We start from the raw sequence: 17,573 nt of genomic DNA, 5'->3' as shown, positions 1-17,573 counted from the left end.
CCATGTTAGAGTCAAATAGATGAATTCTTGCTTTCCCAGCATCATCCTTCATCTGGAAAGATGCCTGTCTCTATATTAAGGCTTAAGAGTTTCCATCAGTCTTACTGTGCTCCAAAGTCAGAAGTGGTGGTAGGGGCTGTGCATATTTGTGGCTGTTGGAGGTGGGATCAAGAACACCATGCAGCACATGAAAGCAACAACAGAGGGAAGAGGAAGAAACACAATTTTACCTTGTGCAAACACCTGGCAAAGGGAAGACAAGTAAATGCAGATATGTGTTCATACAATATCTAAAAAGCACATCTACCAGCTTCTGCTTAAGAAATGTGATGTGATATTTGAGAGAGATTAATTTCAATCAGTGCTTGTTTTCCAGTGTGGTGGCTGCTCTTTGGAAATGAGTTAAAGTTACGATGCTTGAGGACAGGAGAGGCTTTGTTGTTTCTGGGACTTTGGATAATACAAAATAAAAGAAAATAAAAAAGGCTATGTGCTCTAGACTGTGTGGCTGTAATCAATCTACAAAACAGTAGTAGCATTTTGTAATGTAGCTGTTACTGTTTATGTGCATATGCTAATGAATAACTTGCCAGAATCCAGTGAAAACTCAGGAAGTTTTCACTTTTTTTTTTTTACTGGAAAGCCTATTAAATATTTATGTAATGACTTTTTCAATCTGAAGCAAAGCAATAACATAATATGAAATAAAATCAATGCCTATATTAATTACACATCGTAAGATACTTGAGAAGCCTTTTGTTCTTTTTATGTCAAATGCTTGTAGGCAGCAGTTGCAGAGGAGGTTCCCACTGGAACTTTCTTTCATCCTACCATCCTCCATTTTGGAAGACGACAATGAAATCACCTTTGTATAGTGTTGTAAGGTGGCCAGGATGCATTTCCTGAAACTAAAAGGAAGGTTAAAAGGAAAATGCAGCTCCACGCCAAGCAATACTTCACCCTTGTTAATGGCTAGGTCAATAAGCAAAGGTTTAACCACATATTTACACATGACTGTGTAAACATGGTGCATTATTACAGTGTACAATTACTTTAGCTGCCTAATCAGTAGATAAAGCTCTATTATTTTGCAATATGTTTATTAATCATTTAACCCTTTTTATTGAAACTGCAGAAAATACGGTTTTGAGGAGTTTTTTTAATAGGGAATATTGTTCTCTGGAGGATTTTTCCCCATCCCTTTAACTCTACCTAATCTTTTTCTAATGGTAGAACTGAAAACTTGCTGTTCAAACCAAAGTAATTTTTCCATGTTGTTTATATGAATTCACATCGCTTTATGTACTTCACTCAAAATAAGTAGCTATGCCAACCAAAGACAGTTCTATTTTTATTGTCTGTTTTCTCTGAAGCAGGCGGTCATAGGGGTATACCAGGTTCTGCTCTTCTCCCTTCTACCCCTACCACCTTCCCCAGGGACTTCTGACTTCTTGGTGGCTGATAGTTTTGAGAAGAAGCAACGCTTCTTGTAGAGAGTCTTTTCCCATGAGAAAATGCTAGGCTGCTCTGCACAGAATTTCCAAAGTAAATGGCACCTGTCCAGCTATCTGAACTGGGCTGAACTATCTAAAAAAAATAATTAGTTTGCCCATCCTGTTTCCTCTTATTTTCACTTTGATTTAACAAACTTCTGAAACCTTTCAGGCTCGTCTGTACCAATATTTCTATTCACATAGTCCTCAAAGCTCTTTCAAAATGCATATTTCACATCTTTGTTATGATGTTGTTGTTGTTACCATAGTAAAAAACTCTTCACTTATTCCTATAAGCAGATTCTCATTGTGCAAATTATTAAACTAAGGTGCAGACAGATAAGAGAGTGACAAAGCAGAAGCCAGGAGTTATCTTATAGAATTTAGAAGACTGGCTTAATCTTAAGAGTATTCCCAAATTAAAACTTCTATGACTAGGTAGGTGGTCTGCTTTTCTCTTCTTCTAAATGTCCTTGATGCGATTCACATGGCTCAAGAGCTTTTGTGCATATTGTGAGAGTGACTTCAGTCCAACTCTTATTTGATCTAATAGATAGTTCACTGATGGTTAATATTTCCACAGCTTGTATAAGACATGTAGAAGGTTTGTGGATTTAACCTTATTGGTTAGTCCTTCCCAGTACAGTTTCATGTACTTAAATATTGTGCTTTGTGAGATGCTGCACACACTGAAATAATACTGTTCTTTGGTCTTCAGAGATATTTACCACCATGGAAATGGGTTTCATGGCAGTGACACCAATGCTTTCACTTAATAATTTCACCTAAATTAGTCCATGACTTTTGTTAGACAACCACAACACACTTCTTCATTTTGTTTATACGTAGTTACACACTGCATGTTTTCCAGGTTGCACTTTATCTGTGCTGCTGTCGCTTGTTCATGTGGTTAAAGGGACTGCCATCAGGTTCTGACATTGCTTACCCAAATCTTCCCCCCTCTGCTTTACTCCATTTCTTGAAACCTTCACTGCAGCTCTGACAATATAAACATCATTTTGCCAAAGCAAAGCACTGGTAGCTAGAAGCAGGCACTGTGTTAGTGACAGAACAGTCAGGTCCAGAAGCCTGTTTTGTTTCTTGAGACTTTTTTATACCAAGAACCTTGTGAAAGCATTTTATTTAACAGTTAACCTTTTTTGTTGTTCATTTTAGGATCAGGATCCAGGCTGTCAATGAAATTGGAGCTGGACCATTTAGCCACTTTATTAAAGCAAAAACTAGGCCGTTACCACCCTTACCTCCTCGGATAGAGTGTGCTGCAGCAGGTCCTCAGAGCCTGAAGCTGAAATGGGCAGACAGCAGTTCCAAGCTTCACGCTGCTGATGACATGGTCTATATCTTGCAAATAGAAGACAGAAATAAAAGGTAAGAGATATGAATCTTGTGTTAATGAAAATGAATTCTGGTTCATCATAATGCAGTTGTGAATCACAGTAAGAAAAAAAGCTTTTTTTCCTGATCACTTCATACCTACAAATATATACAAAATACTGTTTTAATAGTGATTCTGTGCCTGTAGTCTAACCGAGCAAATTATGTTACAAAGCTGTTAAAGTTGTTATAGAACCACTGAAATCAGTGCTGTACTGTTGAAATTTTAGGGAAACCTTGGCCCCTCTGCCAATAAAACATAATATCAAATTTCAGGGTCATAGTGGTTTACCCTTCAGAATATACAAAACAAAGATATTGCACCCAACGTGCTGTGTGTATTAATTAAACAAATGGTTACGGAATCAGATGTCTAGGAAAGGCAAAACTGAGCAGAACAAGGTTTTTTGGGCAACTTGAAGGTCAGGATTTTACAGCTGTAATATTTTGGAGCATTAGAAAATATGAGCTTGGCATCAGCTTGGTAGCTACACAATAATTATGAAATAAGGATGCAGAAGATCTCATCCACCATGTTTCACTTCCCTAAAATTTTCTTCAAAGCCATGAGAGCTTTAAGTGTGCAAGAAATGAACATTAAACAGTCAGTGCTCAGCAAAAAGTATTTTCTCATGCAAACCTTGTATGGGAAGATTTTATAATGTAGCTCCAAAGTTGTGATGGGATAATAATAAAAAAAGGGAAGAAAGACAATATGTGAATATTGCCTAGCAGTCTGAGCTCTTTAATGAGTAAATTATCATAGAAGGCTCATAATTTACTAAGAAACACGCTCAACTAGTTTAATTAGGTAAAATAACTGACGTATCAAGTGGATAATCCTTAGAGACCTTCAGTACAAGATCATAATTTGGTATAAATTAGCATGATTCCTTTAATTTAAATAGAGCTGTGTTGAGTTTATGCCAGCTGAAGTTCTGGCCCAAAAGCTCTAATTGTAAGTAATAAAACCACCATGAATAATGCCTAAATACCTCCCAGTATCTCAACTGTACTGATGCAGAGAGGGTACATGCTTCTCTGTATTAATACTGAGAGGTGTCCAATGAATATAAATGCCCATTTGAAAGTCTGACTGAAAAACAGTTCCTTCAGAGTGCAATGATGCTTGGCAGGAGCCCATCACCTGCAGCAGCATGTGATCAAGTCAGCTCTAAAGAAACATCCAGCAGGCTTCTTTTGTTTGCTTTCATGTAGCACTGCAGGTAGGATGGTGAAGAACTAAATTGTTTTAAACCTGTTTTTATGTTGGAGAAAATAGTAAGTTTCCTTTTAAGAATAAAATACGTTACGTTACCTGGCAGCAGAGAAGGAAAGCTTTTTCCCCTTTGCTTTTGCACAAGGCTTTAGCATCATCCTTTGCCTTTTGAACAAACTTCTCCCACTGCAAATGGTCTCTTAAAAGCTGTTAATTAGCAGGAATTTTAACTTGTTAATCTACTAGGTTTTCTTAGCTTTAAATTTGGTTTATAATCCACATGAGCTCCCAAAGATGCAGAGAAACTACTCATGTACATTGTACTGTCTCCTACTGCTTGATCAGAGTCCTTGGATGAATTGGCTTCCTTTGGCAGTTGGGACTGTAGCAATTAGTTCAGATAATATCTGAAATGAGCCATAGCCCCGAGCCCTCGTGCCGAGGGGGGCATGGCAGAGGAGTAAAATGGGTGCCCCGTTGTCTGTGTCAGGTGCTGTGCTTGAGAACCGTTGGAGCTGCCAGGTCATGGTAATAAGATGTATTTATTTGTTCCTTATCTGACAGTCCCTTTTTGACCCCATTGTGTGTATCAATCACAATGAGAGATGTTCCTGAAAGGATACAGTGGTGAAGTTTTGTACATTCAGGGCAGCTATCATTCCTAATGAGCAGAGGATGACAGCCCACACATGAATTGGTAGAAAGAGCAGTTAGTTACAGAGATAGGAGTCCTCTCTTAGATCATTCTCATAAAATAAACCCCATCGTAACTGAGGGGTTACTCAGTCGTGTATGCTTGTGAAAAATATTGGAATACAGGGGTTTTTTTGAGCATCACTGGCCTCTTTGATAGTGTGGTGCTGTAACAGACTAATGCAGGTAAACTGTGGACATCTAATGTAATAATTAAATGCTAGTCTCTGGTGAAAAATAACACTGAATAAATGATCTAGAGTGATGTTTTTGAGCCTTTTTGTGGTTTGAAAGGGTTGTAGGAAGGTTCCATGGTTTCCCCTCTGTTTAGAGAAGAGATAACACCTGACTCTGGGGAAGAGGCTGTGGCATGAACATGGATAACTTAGAACTGACCTCTCATATCCTGAGTCTTTTGGAAGATATCATTACTTATCACCTTCTCTGAACATCTGAAATTACTTTTATCAGCTTTATACTGAAATCCCTCAGCTCAGTATTACAGTTTTCTCTTCTTTGGTGAATCTGGGCATGAAGTTTGCTTATTGTAATGTTGCTTACTGATGAGGTTTAAAATAGAAGTTAGTTTTAAAATGCCATTGAAACATCTTCACAAGCAGAAATACAAAGATGAGTGAATTCTTTTTAAAAAAGAAAGTTGCCAGCAAGTCAGATTCTGACCCTGATAGCTTTAATGGCCTTTTTGTAAAGATTCAGCTCCAGTTTTATGCAGTGATAGTCAGCCAGTGCTCTTGAATGTGTCTTGGTCATTAAGATTTGTTTTTAACTTCTCCATGCTGTAATGAGGTATAACAGGCCAGTTGTTGGAGACTAAATGTTTCATTGATTGCAAGACCTGTGAAACAAAATACTTGGAAATCTCCTGACACTGATTAATGTAGGGCCTTGAAAAGGTGTGCACATCAGAAATGTACTTGCTTTAGCTCTCATTTGCTCTTCAGTGTGTGACATTTAGGAAGATCAAATTAGCATCTCTTGTCCTTTCAATTATGTGTATCATTAAGTGGAAATGAAGAAAAATCTGTTTCTAGAAAACACAGTACATGGGAACGCTGGCTGAGAGTAGTTGACCTTTATGTAAAGAGGACTATAAAATTTCTTTCTTTTTAAAATAAACTATCAGTTGTGACTTCATTTCCTAACTCTAGTAATGTCAAGAAAATCATGTTTATCAAATTGCACTATCATCCAGAATACTGTGGATTTTTTCTCTCCAAGTGAAACAAATGAACCTAATCGTAGCAATGCTTTTGATTTTTTTTCCTGTACTGGTAATTAGTCTTTAGTTGTTCCAACAACTAATTGTACCTCTCAGTGTCTTAAAACGCTTACAATATCCAGTCTGAAAGAGAGAATTAGCAAGTACGTTATTAGTGGGTCATTTGTCAGTTGCCTGTGTTTCTTTTAGATGAATACGTATTGCGGTTGAGATGAATTCTGTGATTTCCATATATGTATGAAATCCAAGTAAAAATACATATCATTATATTTTAAGGGAGAATCATCGGTAAGGTTGGCTAAGAAGCAACCTAAACATATTCTTTAAAAATATTGATGAAGGATCATTGACAGTTCTTAGTAATTCTGCTTTTATAAGTGAATTGTGAGGGATGGTGTTTCCTGGCATTCTAACTGCTTTTGTTATCATTATTTACTGAATAAATGAGTTACGACCCCATATCACCGGGTAAACAGTAGTAGTATTTCCCTTTCATATCATATGAAAAAATAGTTATGAGGGTATTAAACTGTTCTAAAATACCTCACTAAACTATACGTGCTTGCCATTTAAGGAGATATTAGTCTTCAATACGAATGAAAAAATGATCACAAAATAGCACTTGGCTAATGACTGTAAATATTAATTGGACGCAGTCATTGTGCACACAGTTTTTCTGGTTAGGACAGGATTGTCCCAAAGGCCATACCCATACATCAATATAGTCCTGGAAACTTCTAGCAACTCCAGGGGAGAAATAACATTGGTAACCAAATGACATAATCCCTCGAATTGAATTCTTCTACTTGGAGAATTTTCCTTAACTCGAACATTTATTTCAGGAGGCATCACCCCTCGCATTCCTTGTCCCAGGAGTGCCTGTTATCACAGTGCAGGAAGCAGAGGACATCTGAGCTGTAAGCTTGGTAGACTCTCAGCTGCCTTTCAGTGGCTCAGGTTGTCTTTCCTCGCTCCTGTTTGGTAGGTTGTGATCAGAGCCTGAATATGAATATGGTATCCAGGGGAGATGTGTTGTCCCATCTGTTTCAGTGCCTGCTAAGCCAGATGTTAGTGATGCTCCTGTAGTACTGTCTTTTTCAATTGTGTGGTGAGCTTTTTGACTGCTTATAGAAAGCCTATAAGAAAGAGAAAAATATATTGGAAAATACTGACGTAAATTTTTATAAGGTGAGAGTAACCAAAAAGCACTTGTCAGGAGGTGGTTTCCAAGGAAAATTAAAACATGCTTTGAACAGTAAACAGTAAAGCCAGTGCAGAGATGCAGATGGACTAATTTTTTCTGCAGAAAGGTTCAGTTTTATGAAGCTCCTGGCTCTTCCAGTGATTCTCCCACCCTTCTGTTGTCTTGACCTGGTGGTGCTGGAAACCTTTTCTCCCCAAGCATGCTGAAGTTGTATATAGCAGAAGAAACTGTTTTCCCTTCTTTCCATCACAGTTTTTGTGACCTAGTTACTCCCTGAAGGAGTCTAACAAACAGCAGAGAACACACAAATGAAACGGAGACAGTCTGTCACTGTGTCCATTGTGGTTTCCCTGGCTGTGGAAGTGGAATATTGTATCAGGTGGTTTGGTCTAAGCACCAGTCTTTGCAGAATGGTTCGTGCCAAATACAGTCTCCATGTGTTAGAGAGTGGTCATATGTATGAGCCTCAACACATATGTTTGCTCTGCATTAACATGAAGGAAGGTAGAATAGAAACAGAGATAAATCAATAAATGTGCTGCCTTCGCCTGATGACTAGCATAATCATTATCTGGTTACTGCAAGTTGCAAGCAGTCTAATTAAAAAAATGTTTACACTCATGATTTGATCAAGACAATTTACACCCATTTTGGCAGCAATTACTGATATGTATCAGGCCTACTGGCTTGTGAAATTCTATTAAAATACAAAATTAGATACATTAACATATCCTTGCAAAAACCTGCAGGAAATATCATTTTCATATTGGGTAAAACAACAATGAAAGGAAATAAAGAATGAGCACCAAGACATATGGCATGCTGCAGTTCACTCTGCAAGCCTGGCTAAATACAGAAAGCTAACATTCAGAGAAGTCTGTCTTCTTCATATTGTTGTATTGTGTAAATGAGTATTGCTATTGACAGTAATGATATTTATATTAAGAGCATTCTAATCAGATAATTGGGGCTTTGCAGTAAGTGCTGTGCAAATGCAAAAGAGGAGGAAGATCTGTTCCAAGTGTAAGAAGCTTAACTTGTTAATGCATTTCATCTCTGTTCCTAGAAACAGGAGTAAAACATTTTTGGTAGATATGAGTTAACTGTGCATCATCTTTTGAGACAAAGTGAAGTGTGAGAAAACTACGTTAAATGTTTGAGATGAGATGTTTCAGCTATTAGGAATCCAGTGAGACACAGAATTAGATGCTATTCCATAAGTATTTTCAAAGAATCCCTGGTTTGGTAGGAAATTTAGTAGTTAACTACATAGAAACACAGTGGACCAATTTTTCTCTTGCCTTTTGATCCATGTACATCTGCAGGTACTTCAGACTTCATGGGTGTAACGGAATATTCCAGGCAGCAGATCATAAATAAGAACAGTGTCTAGACCAAAGATTGTCACTAATGAAATCTGTTTTCTGCACATCTGTAACAACCTCATAGGAAAAATAATGCCTTAACCAGAGTAAATGACCGTTTAATATTTAAAGTGGTAATGGGGTTCAGCTTAGAGCAACAGGATCATGGTGGCCAGTTTTCCAAAAGCACATCTTTAGGTTCCAACTTCATTTTGCTGAAGTTGGTGAACTAGAGACTATGCTTGACTTCCTTAGCAAGCATTGCCAAAACAGCTTACTGAGACTGTCATGTCAGTAAATAGTTGTGAACACGACGTGTTGAATGAGTTTCATTTTAAGGTTCATAGACACTGTTAGTTGCTGCCATACTAGAAAAGTGGATTGTAGTGCTGCACAAGGAAGATAAAAATGCATATAGCTGTAAGAGCATTCATTTGCTACTGCTGAACTGCATTTTGTTCTCTTTTGGTTTTAGCTTTGTTAAGCCCACACTTATTTATATCTACTGTTAATTATTAACACATTACCATTGCAAGTCATGGTATTGGTAGCTGCCTAGTAATCTATTTCTTCCCAATTGTATAGTTTCAACAGGCCATTGGATGTTCTCCTGAATTTCTCCCAGATCTTTCATTCACATGCTGTTAATTCACATTAAGTTGTGGTCAGTATTATCCTTCCTATCTGTTCCTTGGCATCTGATGTGGCTGCACACAGAAATCATCTGTCAGGCACTTTGCTGAGCTGTCTTCCATTCCTCCTGAGTGTGCCCAGAAGCTCCTTCCAAAAAAGTAATTTTTCTTGCTATGGGGGAGCTTCTGTAGGTTAAGGCATCTCCATTTTCAATAATTCCAGACATCTGACAAGTGAGTATCTGTGGTAAATATGGATTACATGCTCAAATTCAGCAGCAGATGAAAGATGATCCAGTAGAAGCAAGATAAAAATCGATTTTTCACTGCAAGTACTCTTTGTCTAGCCTGCAGATGTGCTAGGTAATTAAGCAAACAAAACAAAACTCTTCCCATCTGACTGTTATTACTTCTCTTCCTGTCTTTTTCCACTCTCCACTTAGTTTTCCTTTTCTAAGTATAAGGAAGGAAAAGTTGCATCCTTCATTGGGTCCTGTTACTATTATTATTGTGCCTGTAAACAAAAATTATCTTGGCAGTGCATTGTGGAGATTGGTTCCTAAACATACTATGAACAAGCATACATTATAAGCTTTCAAAAACATACTTTCTAGAAAACATCTTCAGATCAGAGGGGTCAATTCATCCTATCTGTTTGGTCCACACCTCATGTTAGGACTGGAAGTCAGGGTTGGGGGAGCACAAAACTTTTTTGGGAACCCCTGCCCAGGTGTTTGCCTTCCCTCAGTGCCTACCTACCAAAAGAGATGCCAAAGAGTGGCTTGGAAAGGTGCCCCAAAGCTGAAAAGATTGGGTCAGCCTTGTACTGGTTATAGGAACACTGATGTATGTGGGGATGCGGGATACTGCAGATATCAAGCTTCTCTCTTTGAGATGAACATTTTAAAATACAGCAGAAATGGGGGGGGGGGGGGGGGGAAGGTGCCATTGACTTTACTCCTGTATCTCTGAATTAGATGTTTTTGTTTTGAAGCTTTGCTTTCCTTGGGCCACCTTGTAGTATAGGAGCTGTTGGTGGGGAAAGAAAATCATGTAAATCAGTGAGTGTTTGATAATGTTCTTTAAACAAAATAAAGGAATAGTCTAAGGAAGTAGGTGGGGGCTATAATTGTGCAGATAATGGGCATGTGGCATGGGGGCTATAATTGTGCACCTAACAGGGATGTTGTGATAATATTAAAAGAGCTGTTGGTTTGTGAAATTCATGTACTTTAGATTCTAATTATGCAGCTGCCCGTGTATGCTGAAATGGAGCATCATGTTGCCAGGTCAGACCAGTGCTATATTAATGATTTCTCCCCAGCCAAAACCGTGGCAGATGACCATGTTTTTCTGGGAGGCAGTAACAGAATCATTCAGATGGCTATTTCAGCCTTTGTACCTTGGCTCAAGATTGCTGTCTTTGTGCTGTACGGTAGACTTTCTTTCAAATAAAATTGTTCTAAGGACAAATGGGTTACTAAAATATAAACAAAACCCAAGAGTTTGAAAGGGAACCTGCTGATTAAAATGTGCTGAGAACTAATGAGCAGAGGTAGAGCGAATACATTCATATTCCTCTGCTCGACTGGAAGTGACTAAAGTGAAGGAAACAAAATAGCTGCAACATGTAAAACATTTCCAAGAAGATCTTCACTGAGAATAAAAAGGTATTGATGAAAAACTAACAGCAGTGGTGTCTCCCAATCATTCTAGGACATCATGTTCTCTCTCCTCCATTGTGTGTAGGTAAATGAATAATCCGTGACCAACATGAGAATGTCTGGGAAGTGGAGAATTGGGATCGCTCAAGTGAGATGAGGGGGAAGTAGCCTCTGGGGAGTGTCACCATCCCTGGAGAAAGTTGCTTTCTTTTCAGTTTCTGCTGTTAATTTAATGGAGAGGAGAGACAACACTGCAGCATATTAAATTTGAATAATACAGATTTACTTGTAGATGGTGCAAACTTTAAAAAAATAATAATGCAACTGTATTGAGAATGCCGTTAACACACAGAGGTGGTCTTTTTTTCAAAGACAGGGTACCAGTTGAAGGTATGTAGCCTACTATATTTTAAATTCAGCTGGGAAAACCTCTGAAAATTGAAATATCTTGGTGCTTATTTAGCACACTTCAAGGATTTATGTGAAAGGTAGAGGTTACAGAACGAACACATCTTGGCTGAGACACGCTTGAGTGTGTTTTGTGTTTTGGTTTTGTCTGTCTTGAAAGGGAAGAGTCATGAAGAAATAAGAAATCAAAGTGTAAACACTTGTATTTCTATGTGTGTTCCTGTGTAGGAACAGGAGTACTTTGGACTTGTTTAAACCACCTGTGTCCCCATTCTATCCCCACAGTTTTACCAATACAATTGTTTTAACACAGCCTTGGACCAGCTAGGAAACTGATCAGTGTAAGACTGTCCTACCTAGAGATATCTTTAACCTTTATCAGTTCTCCAGTCCAGTTCATCTTCTAGCGCTATAAGTGTTTGTATTGAAGGAGCAGCATGGGAATGGGAACAGCCAGCTCAGGGAGGGTGGAGCAGGCTTAGCTCCCCCACCTCCTAAGGGACCTTTACTGCAAACACCAGAGTATTAATATTTGGGTGCAATTTCACTGAAGTTTAAAGTTCTCAACGTTGCAGCTAAAAGTGTGTCCGTTTTGATTGAAGGTACAAGAAGTGGAGTTTGTCAAGCTGCAGTCACGTTCAACCGTGTGCCCATCCCTCAGCTCCAGCCTAGCTGCGCACAGGGGAGGCTCTGCTGAGCCAGACACCTGCCTCCTCTGCAAATTCCTCAGCTCCCAGTTGCACTGATGTGCACGTTGTGTTGCTGCCCTGTGGAGACTGAGACTTGTGGCTTCTCACGTTCAATTTCTGAATGACATAAAGCTCTGTTAGATAAGTGAAGTGGGATGTAGAAAAAAATCCACTCTCCAGTGTAGATCAGCTATCACCCTGAAATGCCAGAAATATTTTTGTTGGCTGTGCTTTGTTAATAACCATGCTTATGGCATCCCACAGCATCTGAGAAGGAAAACTCATTGTCTATATGATGGAGAACTGAGTAGAGGCTGGAAGAAGGTGAGAGGGCGATAAAGAACATGGGAGCTTTTCCACACACAGATTTAAGTCAACTTTTAAATTCGTAAGGGATCAAGTCCTTGCAAACAAGCTCAAAGCTGGCTTGTTCTTAAGAAAATGTATGGAACAGGACCTGGATAAAGCACAGTGAACAATGTCAGGCTTGCCAAGAAGGCAAAGGTATAGAGAGTTCACATTTAAATGTGCTTTTAAAAGTAGATGTATATTTAAATCTAATGCTTCAGATCTAAAGGATGAACTTGCAATAACATGAACAAATTATCCCACTTTAGACAATTTTTAATGTATGCAGACATCACAGCAGCAATGTGCGATCACACTGATTCAACTTTAAGTTCATTGCAGTCCTTCAGCGGAAAGCCCGGGAGACTGAAAAAAGATTGTAGGATGTATTGTTGCAAGCCTATAGCCATCTACATCAAATAACTATAGTATTTTTAAAAATAACAGAAATAATTCTGGAGGAGTATAAAGTACCTACTTTAGACATGAGGAGAATACTACATTATTATCAAAAAATTACTAGTATTTGAAGTTAAAATGTTTCATCTGCATTATTTTTCTTAGATCATGATCTGCATCTTCGAACACAATTACAAAGCATTATGACAAGTAAAGCCTAACAGCAATTGAATTTGATTGCCTTAGTAATCAGCCTTTCTTCTTTCCAAATTGGAAGTCCTCTTTCTTCAAAGCTGGTTAGGTCTCAGAGGTTTAAGTGTGCTTCCATTTCAGGCTTGAGTATTGAACATGGCTGCAAGCTTTCCTGCAGCGGTTTTCGCTTTCATTACAGATGTTTTTTGAGATAGAGAAGTAAAAAGGGTAGAGATGGAAACTGGATGGCAGTATTAGTCCTGTTCCCAAATGACAGGAGGAGCTCAAGTGTTTTGCCAGATCACTTTTGCAGTTTTATGAAACCCTAGTCATATTCAAAAGGTGAAAGTGTAATTTGAAGACTAACTCATTGGTATTCACTATGTAAGTATGTCTACAAGTGTACCGTAAGCCCAAACTGGGGTATGGATGTGCTTGTCTGTTAGCTAGTAAGGTGTATTTACCCTCCCTTGCTTACCTAGCTCCACGGATGATTGCAAAGAGGCCATTAGTCTAAAATACTGCATTGCATACTTTTTGCTATCTGTTGCCCTTGGATTGGGGTCAGAGACAAGTCTCTGCACTTCTGTGAGTACTGCAGTGGTTTCTGAACCAGGTGCCTGATTGAGCTACAAGAAGTGGAGAGAGACACAGTAGTCTTGTCTCTTCAGTCTTAATGCTGTCCTAAATAAGCGTGCTTTGTTCATCACACAGTGAATCCCAAGAAATTTTATTCCATGAGAACAGGCCTGTAGCAGCCTTTTGAAACATGCCATAGCTGCTTACGTGAGCCTCAAAAATGTGGGACAGCAGGCAGTCTTTAAAACTGTATAAGCATAAGGCTGAAAAAAAAAATTTTTCTTCGGAAATTGGCTCTAAAATCTCCTCTTAAAAACCTGTGGCCATAGATCTTTGATTTGCAATCAAGGTGAGGGGCTCGCTAAAACTCGGTGGGTATAGTAAGTCACATTAGTCCTCAGAGTACATTTTCAGCAATTTAAATTACCTGAACATTTCTTTTTATTACAGATTATTCTTGATCTCTCTGTTTGTACTTCCGTGGATTTCAATAATAATGTAATATGAATTGATTTCTGTCCCTGAGAGCTCATGACAGACCTGGTTTCTTTGAAATGCTCAAATTGGTTATACTGTGTATCTCATGCAAAGCCAAAGGATAAAGCTAGCACCTAGATAGAGAGGTCAAAAACAAATCTCTTGTTGGCTTCCTGGTGATTTAAAATCTGCTGAAATGGTTAAGGTATTTGAGTAAGTGTTCTCCAGATTCAGGAGTATGGCAAGTAAGTTCTTGTTCCCCAGCAGAGGCTCAGAGGACTGATGCCAGATGCTGTGAGCTTCCTCTTTATTTACCCTCATCCCCATTCTGCTCAGCACCCAGGGGGTCAGGACTCAGTTAGAAATTGTTGGCTAACATATGACTATTACTAAAAAGCATTTATCTGAGCAGACCAATTGAAAATAGAAGTCAGATTCTCTCTAGCCTGTACTTTGGTTTTGGTTTGGGGTTGGGTTTTTTTCTTTTTAAGATTAAGTGGCATTGATTTTGTTCTGCATTACATTGTTGGACAAGTTTGTGTGTGCTGATGTTTGGTCTTGTCAATGGAAGTATTGTGGAAGACACTTCCTTCGTGGCGTGACTTTTTCTTCTTAGCCTGCTCTCAAGCAGAGCTGTCAGCTAAGGTGTCCCCCAGAACTCCAAAGCTGTCATCCTTTTCCATCCTCCATATCCCACTCGCTATAATCATGCTTTTCCTGTGCCTTTTCACTCAGACCACCATGTGTTCTCTCTGAACCTGTTTTTGTCTCTGCTGTTTGGCTGTCTTCAGTCTGTGAATTCTTCACAACTGAGAAGTGTGTAATATATTACATGTATATTATGCAATCTGCGTGTTCCGATTTAGAGTTACTCTGGCTTAAGATGACACAGATGAGTTTAAGATGTGGTCTTAACGCGTGAATAACATCCAAATGAAGAAATAAAAGATTGAAAGTATTACTCTTGCTTTAAACATGCTTCTAAACCAGCAGCTCATGCAACGTACACAGGTTGAATCCATTTTGATTACTAGGTAGTAGGAAACGCATTGACAGATGTTTTTCCAGATAATTCACGTAATCATTTTGCAAGGTATTAGTTGCAAAAGGGGCAATGAACTTCTCTCCCTGACTTACTAATCACTGTTAGTGTATTAATAACATGCCATTTTTATACTTGCCTTTGTGCTTTGCAGAGCTGTTATTCTGCCAGTTTTCACAGTGTGGATACCTTGTGCCGATACGTGTAATAGAAGTGTCAGTGCTACTCCAGTGTAACTACATGTTCCCATTTTTATGGGTTTCCAGGTTTATTCCGATTTACAGGGGACCAAGTCATACATACAAGATACAAAGGCTGACAGAATCCACTTGTTACTCGTTCAGAATACAGGCGGTCAATGATGCTGGGGAGGGACCTTTCTCAGAAGTATGTACCTTCTGCACAACTAAGTCAGTCCCACCTGCAATCAAAGGTATGTAATAAATTTTTTTACATACATGTAAGTAACATGTAATTATTTAAGTAATTGGTAAGTATGCAGTGAGCTTGTAAGGGTTAACATAAACATGTGAAAAATCAGTTTGTGCTGCTTGTATATTTCTGAGAATTGTGAAGTTACATTATGGTGGGAAGCTAAATTATCAGCAAAAAAAATCATGTAAACAATATAAATGTTATACCAACCACTGTTGTTACACATAAACTGTTAAAATGCTGCTGCTAACAATAATGTTCACTAGGGGATTGCTCTGGATTACTGCAGCAATTCTGTAAGGGATGTAACAGCTGTAGTGTATGTGTGTACATACCAACTTAAGCATTAGTAAAGTTTAATGTTTTTAGTTGTGTAGGTGGTGTTCAGCATAGAAGGTCAGTTTATTTCTCCTTTGATGTATAAAATTAATTATGATATTTCACATACATAAAGCATTAGATTTAGAACTCACTTAGCATGAGTTCCACTAGAAGAACAAAAGGCCTAATTAAATGAACTTTTATAAAGAAACGTCTTTTACTATGTGTAAATTTTGGCCTAAGTAATTTTGCTCCTTTCTTCCAAGGAGAATGATTATAAAGGCAGCGGATTCATTGTGTCGGCTGTCAGATAAACTGAGCTGAAATCAGATGCACTTTTTTTTCCTGTGTACTTAGAACTCCTTTGTCAAGTCAGTACCATTTACTGCAAGAAGCAGCAATTGGTAGTTTGTCAGAGAGGTTTCATTTGCTCCACTATATTTAAAATTTGGCTTTGCTGATTTTGACACCATTTGTAATCAAAGATTTAGAGAGGCGAGAACACTGCTGGGGTGTAATTTCCCTAGTCCCTAGGTTAGCTGCTCTGAATCACCACCAGGAAGAACAACACTCTCTAGCACAGAGAGAATGTTGGGAGACTGTCTTCAGTACGCTAAAATCAGCATATGTCAGAATCCCACCTTCATTTCTACCTGGATATCCCCAGGGTTTTGGCATTTGCTTCAGTGCTGCTTCTGGAAGAAGATACCTGTATGTGTTTAGTCTAAAGTTTGAGGGTAAATACACTTCCCAATGGTGAATTATCCTGGTTCATTCTATCAGGCAGTTGTAAGATCTGCCACCCAGCAAAGCGAAGGCAGCTCGTGCTGGCAGAACCAGGCTGGTGTGGGTGCAGGTAGCAGACAGGGTGTGCTTCACACTGTTAGTGTCTGCACATTGTCAGAGCGCCTGGGCACAGCTGCCCACCGCTCGTGGATGCTGAGTCCATGTTGCTGTTGCTTCTCTTAGCTGCACTAAGCAGGTAAGACTAGCACAGGGATGCTGGCATGCACTGTAGTCACATTTTCATTTTGCTGGATAGAAATCAGTTTTCTGAAATTCAGATCTCACCTAGGTTTTTGTTTTGAACTCCCTGCCTGCTTATTTAGTTCCTGTTAAATATGACTCATACCCTCGACTGAATATCAAGCAGTTAAGATACGGAGCAAATACCAGGTCGTGTGTGGGCTGGGACCACAGGTACATGACAAAATACTGGCTGGAACAGAGAAAAGGGCACAACAAAAACTGCGTTAGTGAACACTGCCATGGGAAGGTAATGCTGTAGGGAAAAGAGATCTGTTGAGGAAAAATGATGATGTTGATTCCCTTCCGTGTTTGGAGCAATACAAAGGAATGTATGTGATAAACTTAGTACAGTTTTTCATGTATCATAAGCACATGTTTATTCTCCTATAAAGTATCCTAGTTACTTAGTGATGCCAACCCTTAAATAGTATTATAAGTGTCAGACAGAAGTCTACATGTATCAAGGTGAAGGATGGAAGGAGGAGGAAAAATAATTGAGAATGTTGTCAGCTGAGATGAAGGCATCTATTATCAGTCTCTCAACACTGGCAGATGTGCAGAGAGAAGCAAATGGATATTGATTACATTTGGGTCTGCGTACGATTCACGTGTTCCTCTTGGGTGGTAACAAATTAGTCTAAAATTCACGTAATGTATGCAGCAGCAGCAGCATTTGTTTCTTTGATAGGCTCTCCTGTTGTCTGTTTTTGTAGAGCTGGGAATTGCCTTTAACAAGCTCATGTCCTTGCA

At 38.8% G+C, this 17,573-nt stretch overlaps 1 protein-coding gene across 1 annotated transcript in view; it reads left to right on the top strand.

Moving 5' to 3' along the window:
* The window catches only part of FNDC3B (fibronectin type III domain containing 3B), a 209,527-nt gene that overhangs the window by 177,705 nt on the left and 14,249 nt on the right, over positions 1–17,573 (top strand). The window contains exons 23-24 of the mRNA XM_074834262.1: positions 2,670–2,882; positions 15,305–15,471. Coding sequence (XP_074690363.1) covers positions 2,670–2,882; positions 15,305–15,471 — 380 coding nt within the window. The remainder of the gene's footprint in view (positions 1–2,669; positions 2,883–15,304; positions 15,472–17,573) is intronic.

The sequence above is a fragment of the Strix aluco genome, chromosome 9 (genome assembly GCF_031877795.1).
Source record: "Strix aluco isolate bStrAlu1 chromosome 9, bStrAlu1.hap1, whole genome shotgun sequence".
Taxonomy (NCBI): Eukaryota; Metazoa; Chordata; class Aves; order Strigiformes; family Strigidae; genus Strix; species Strix aluco.
This window is presented reverse-complemented; position numbering and strand designations above follow the sequence as displayed.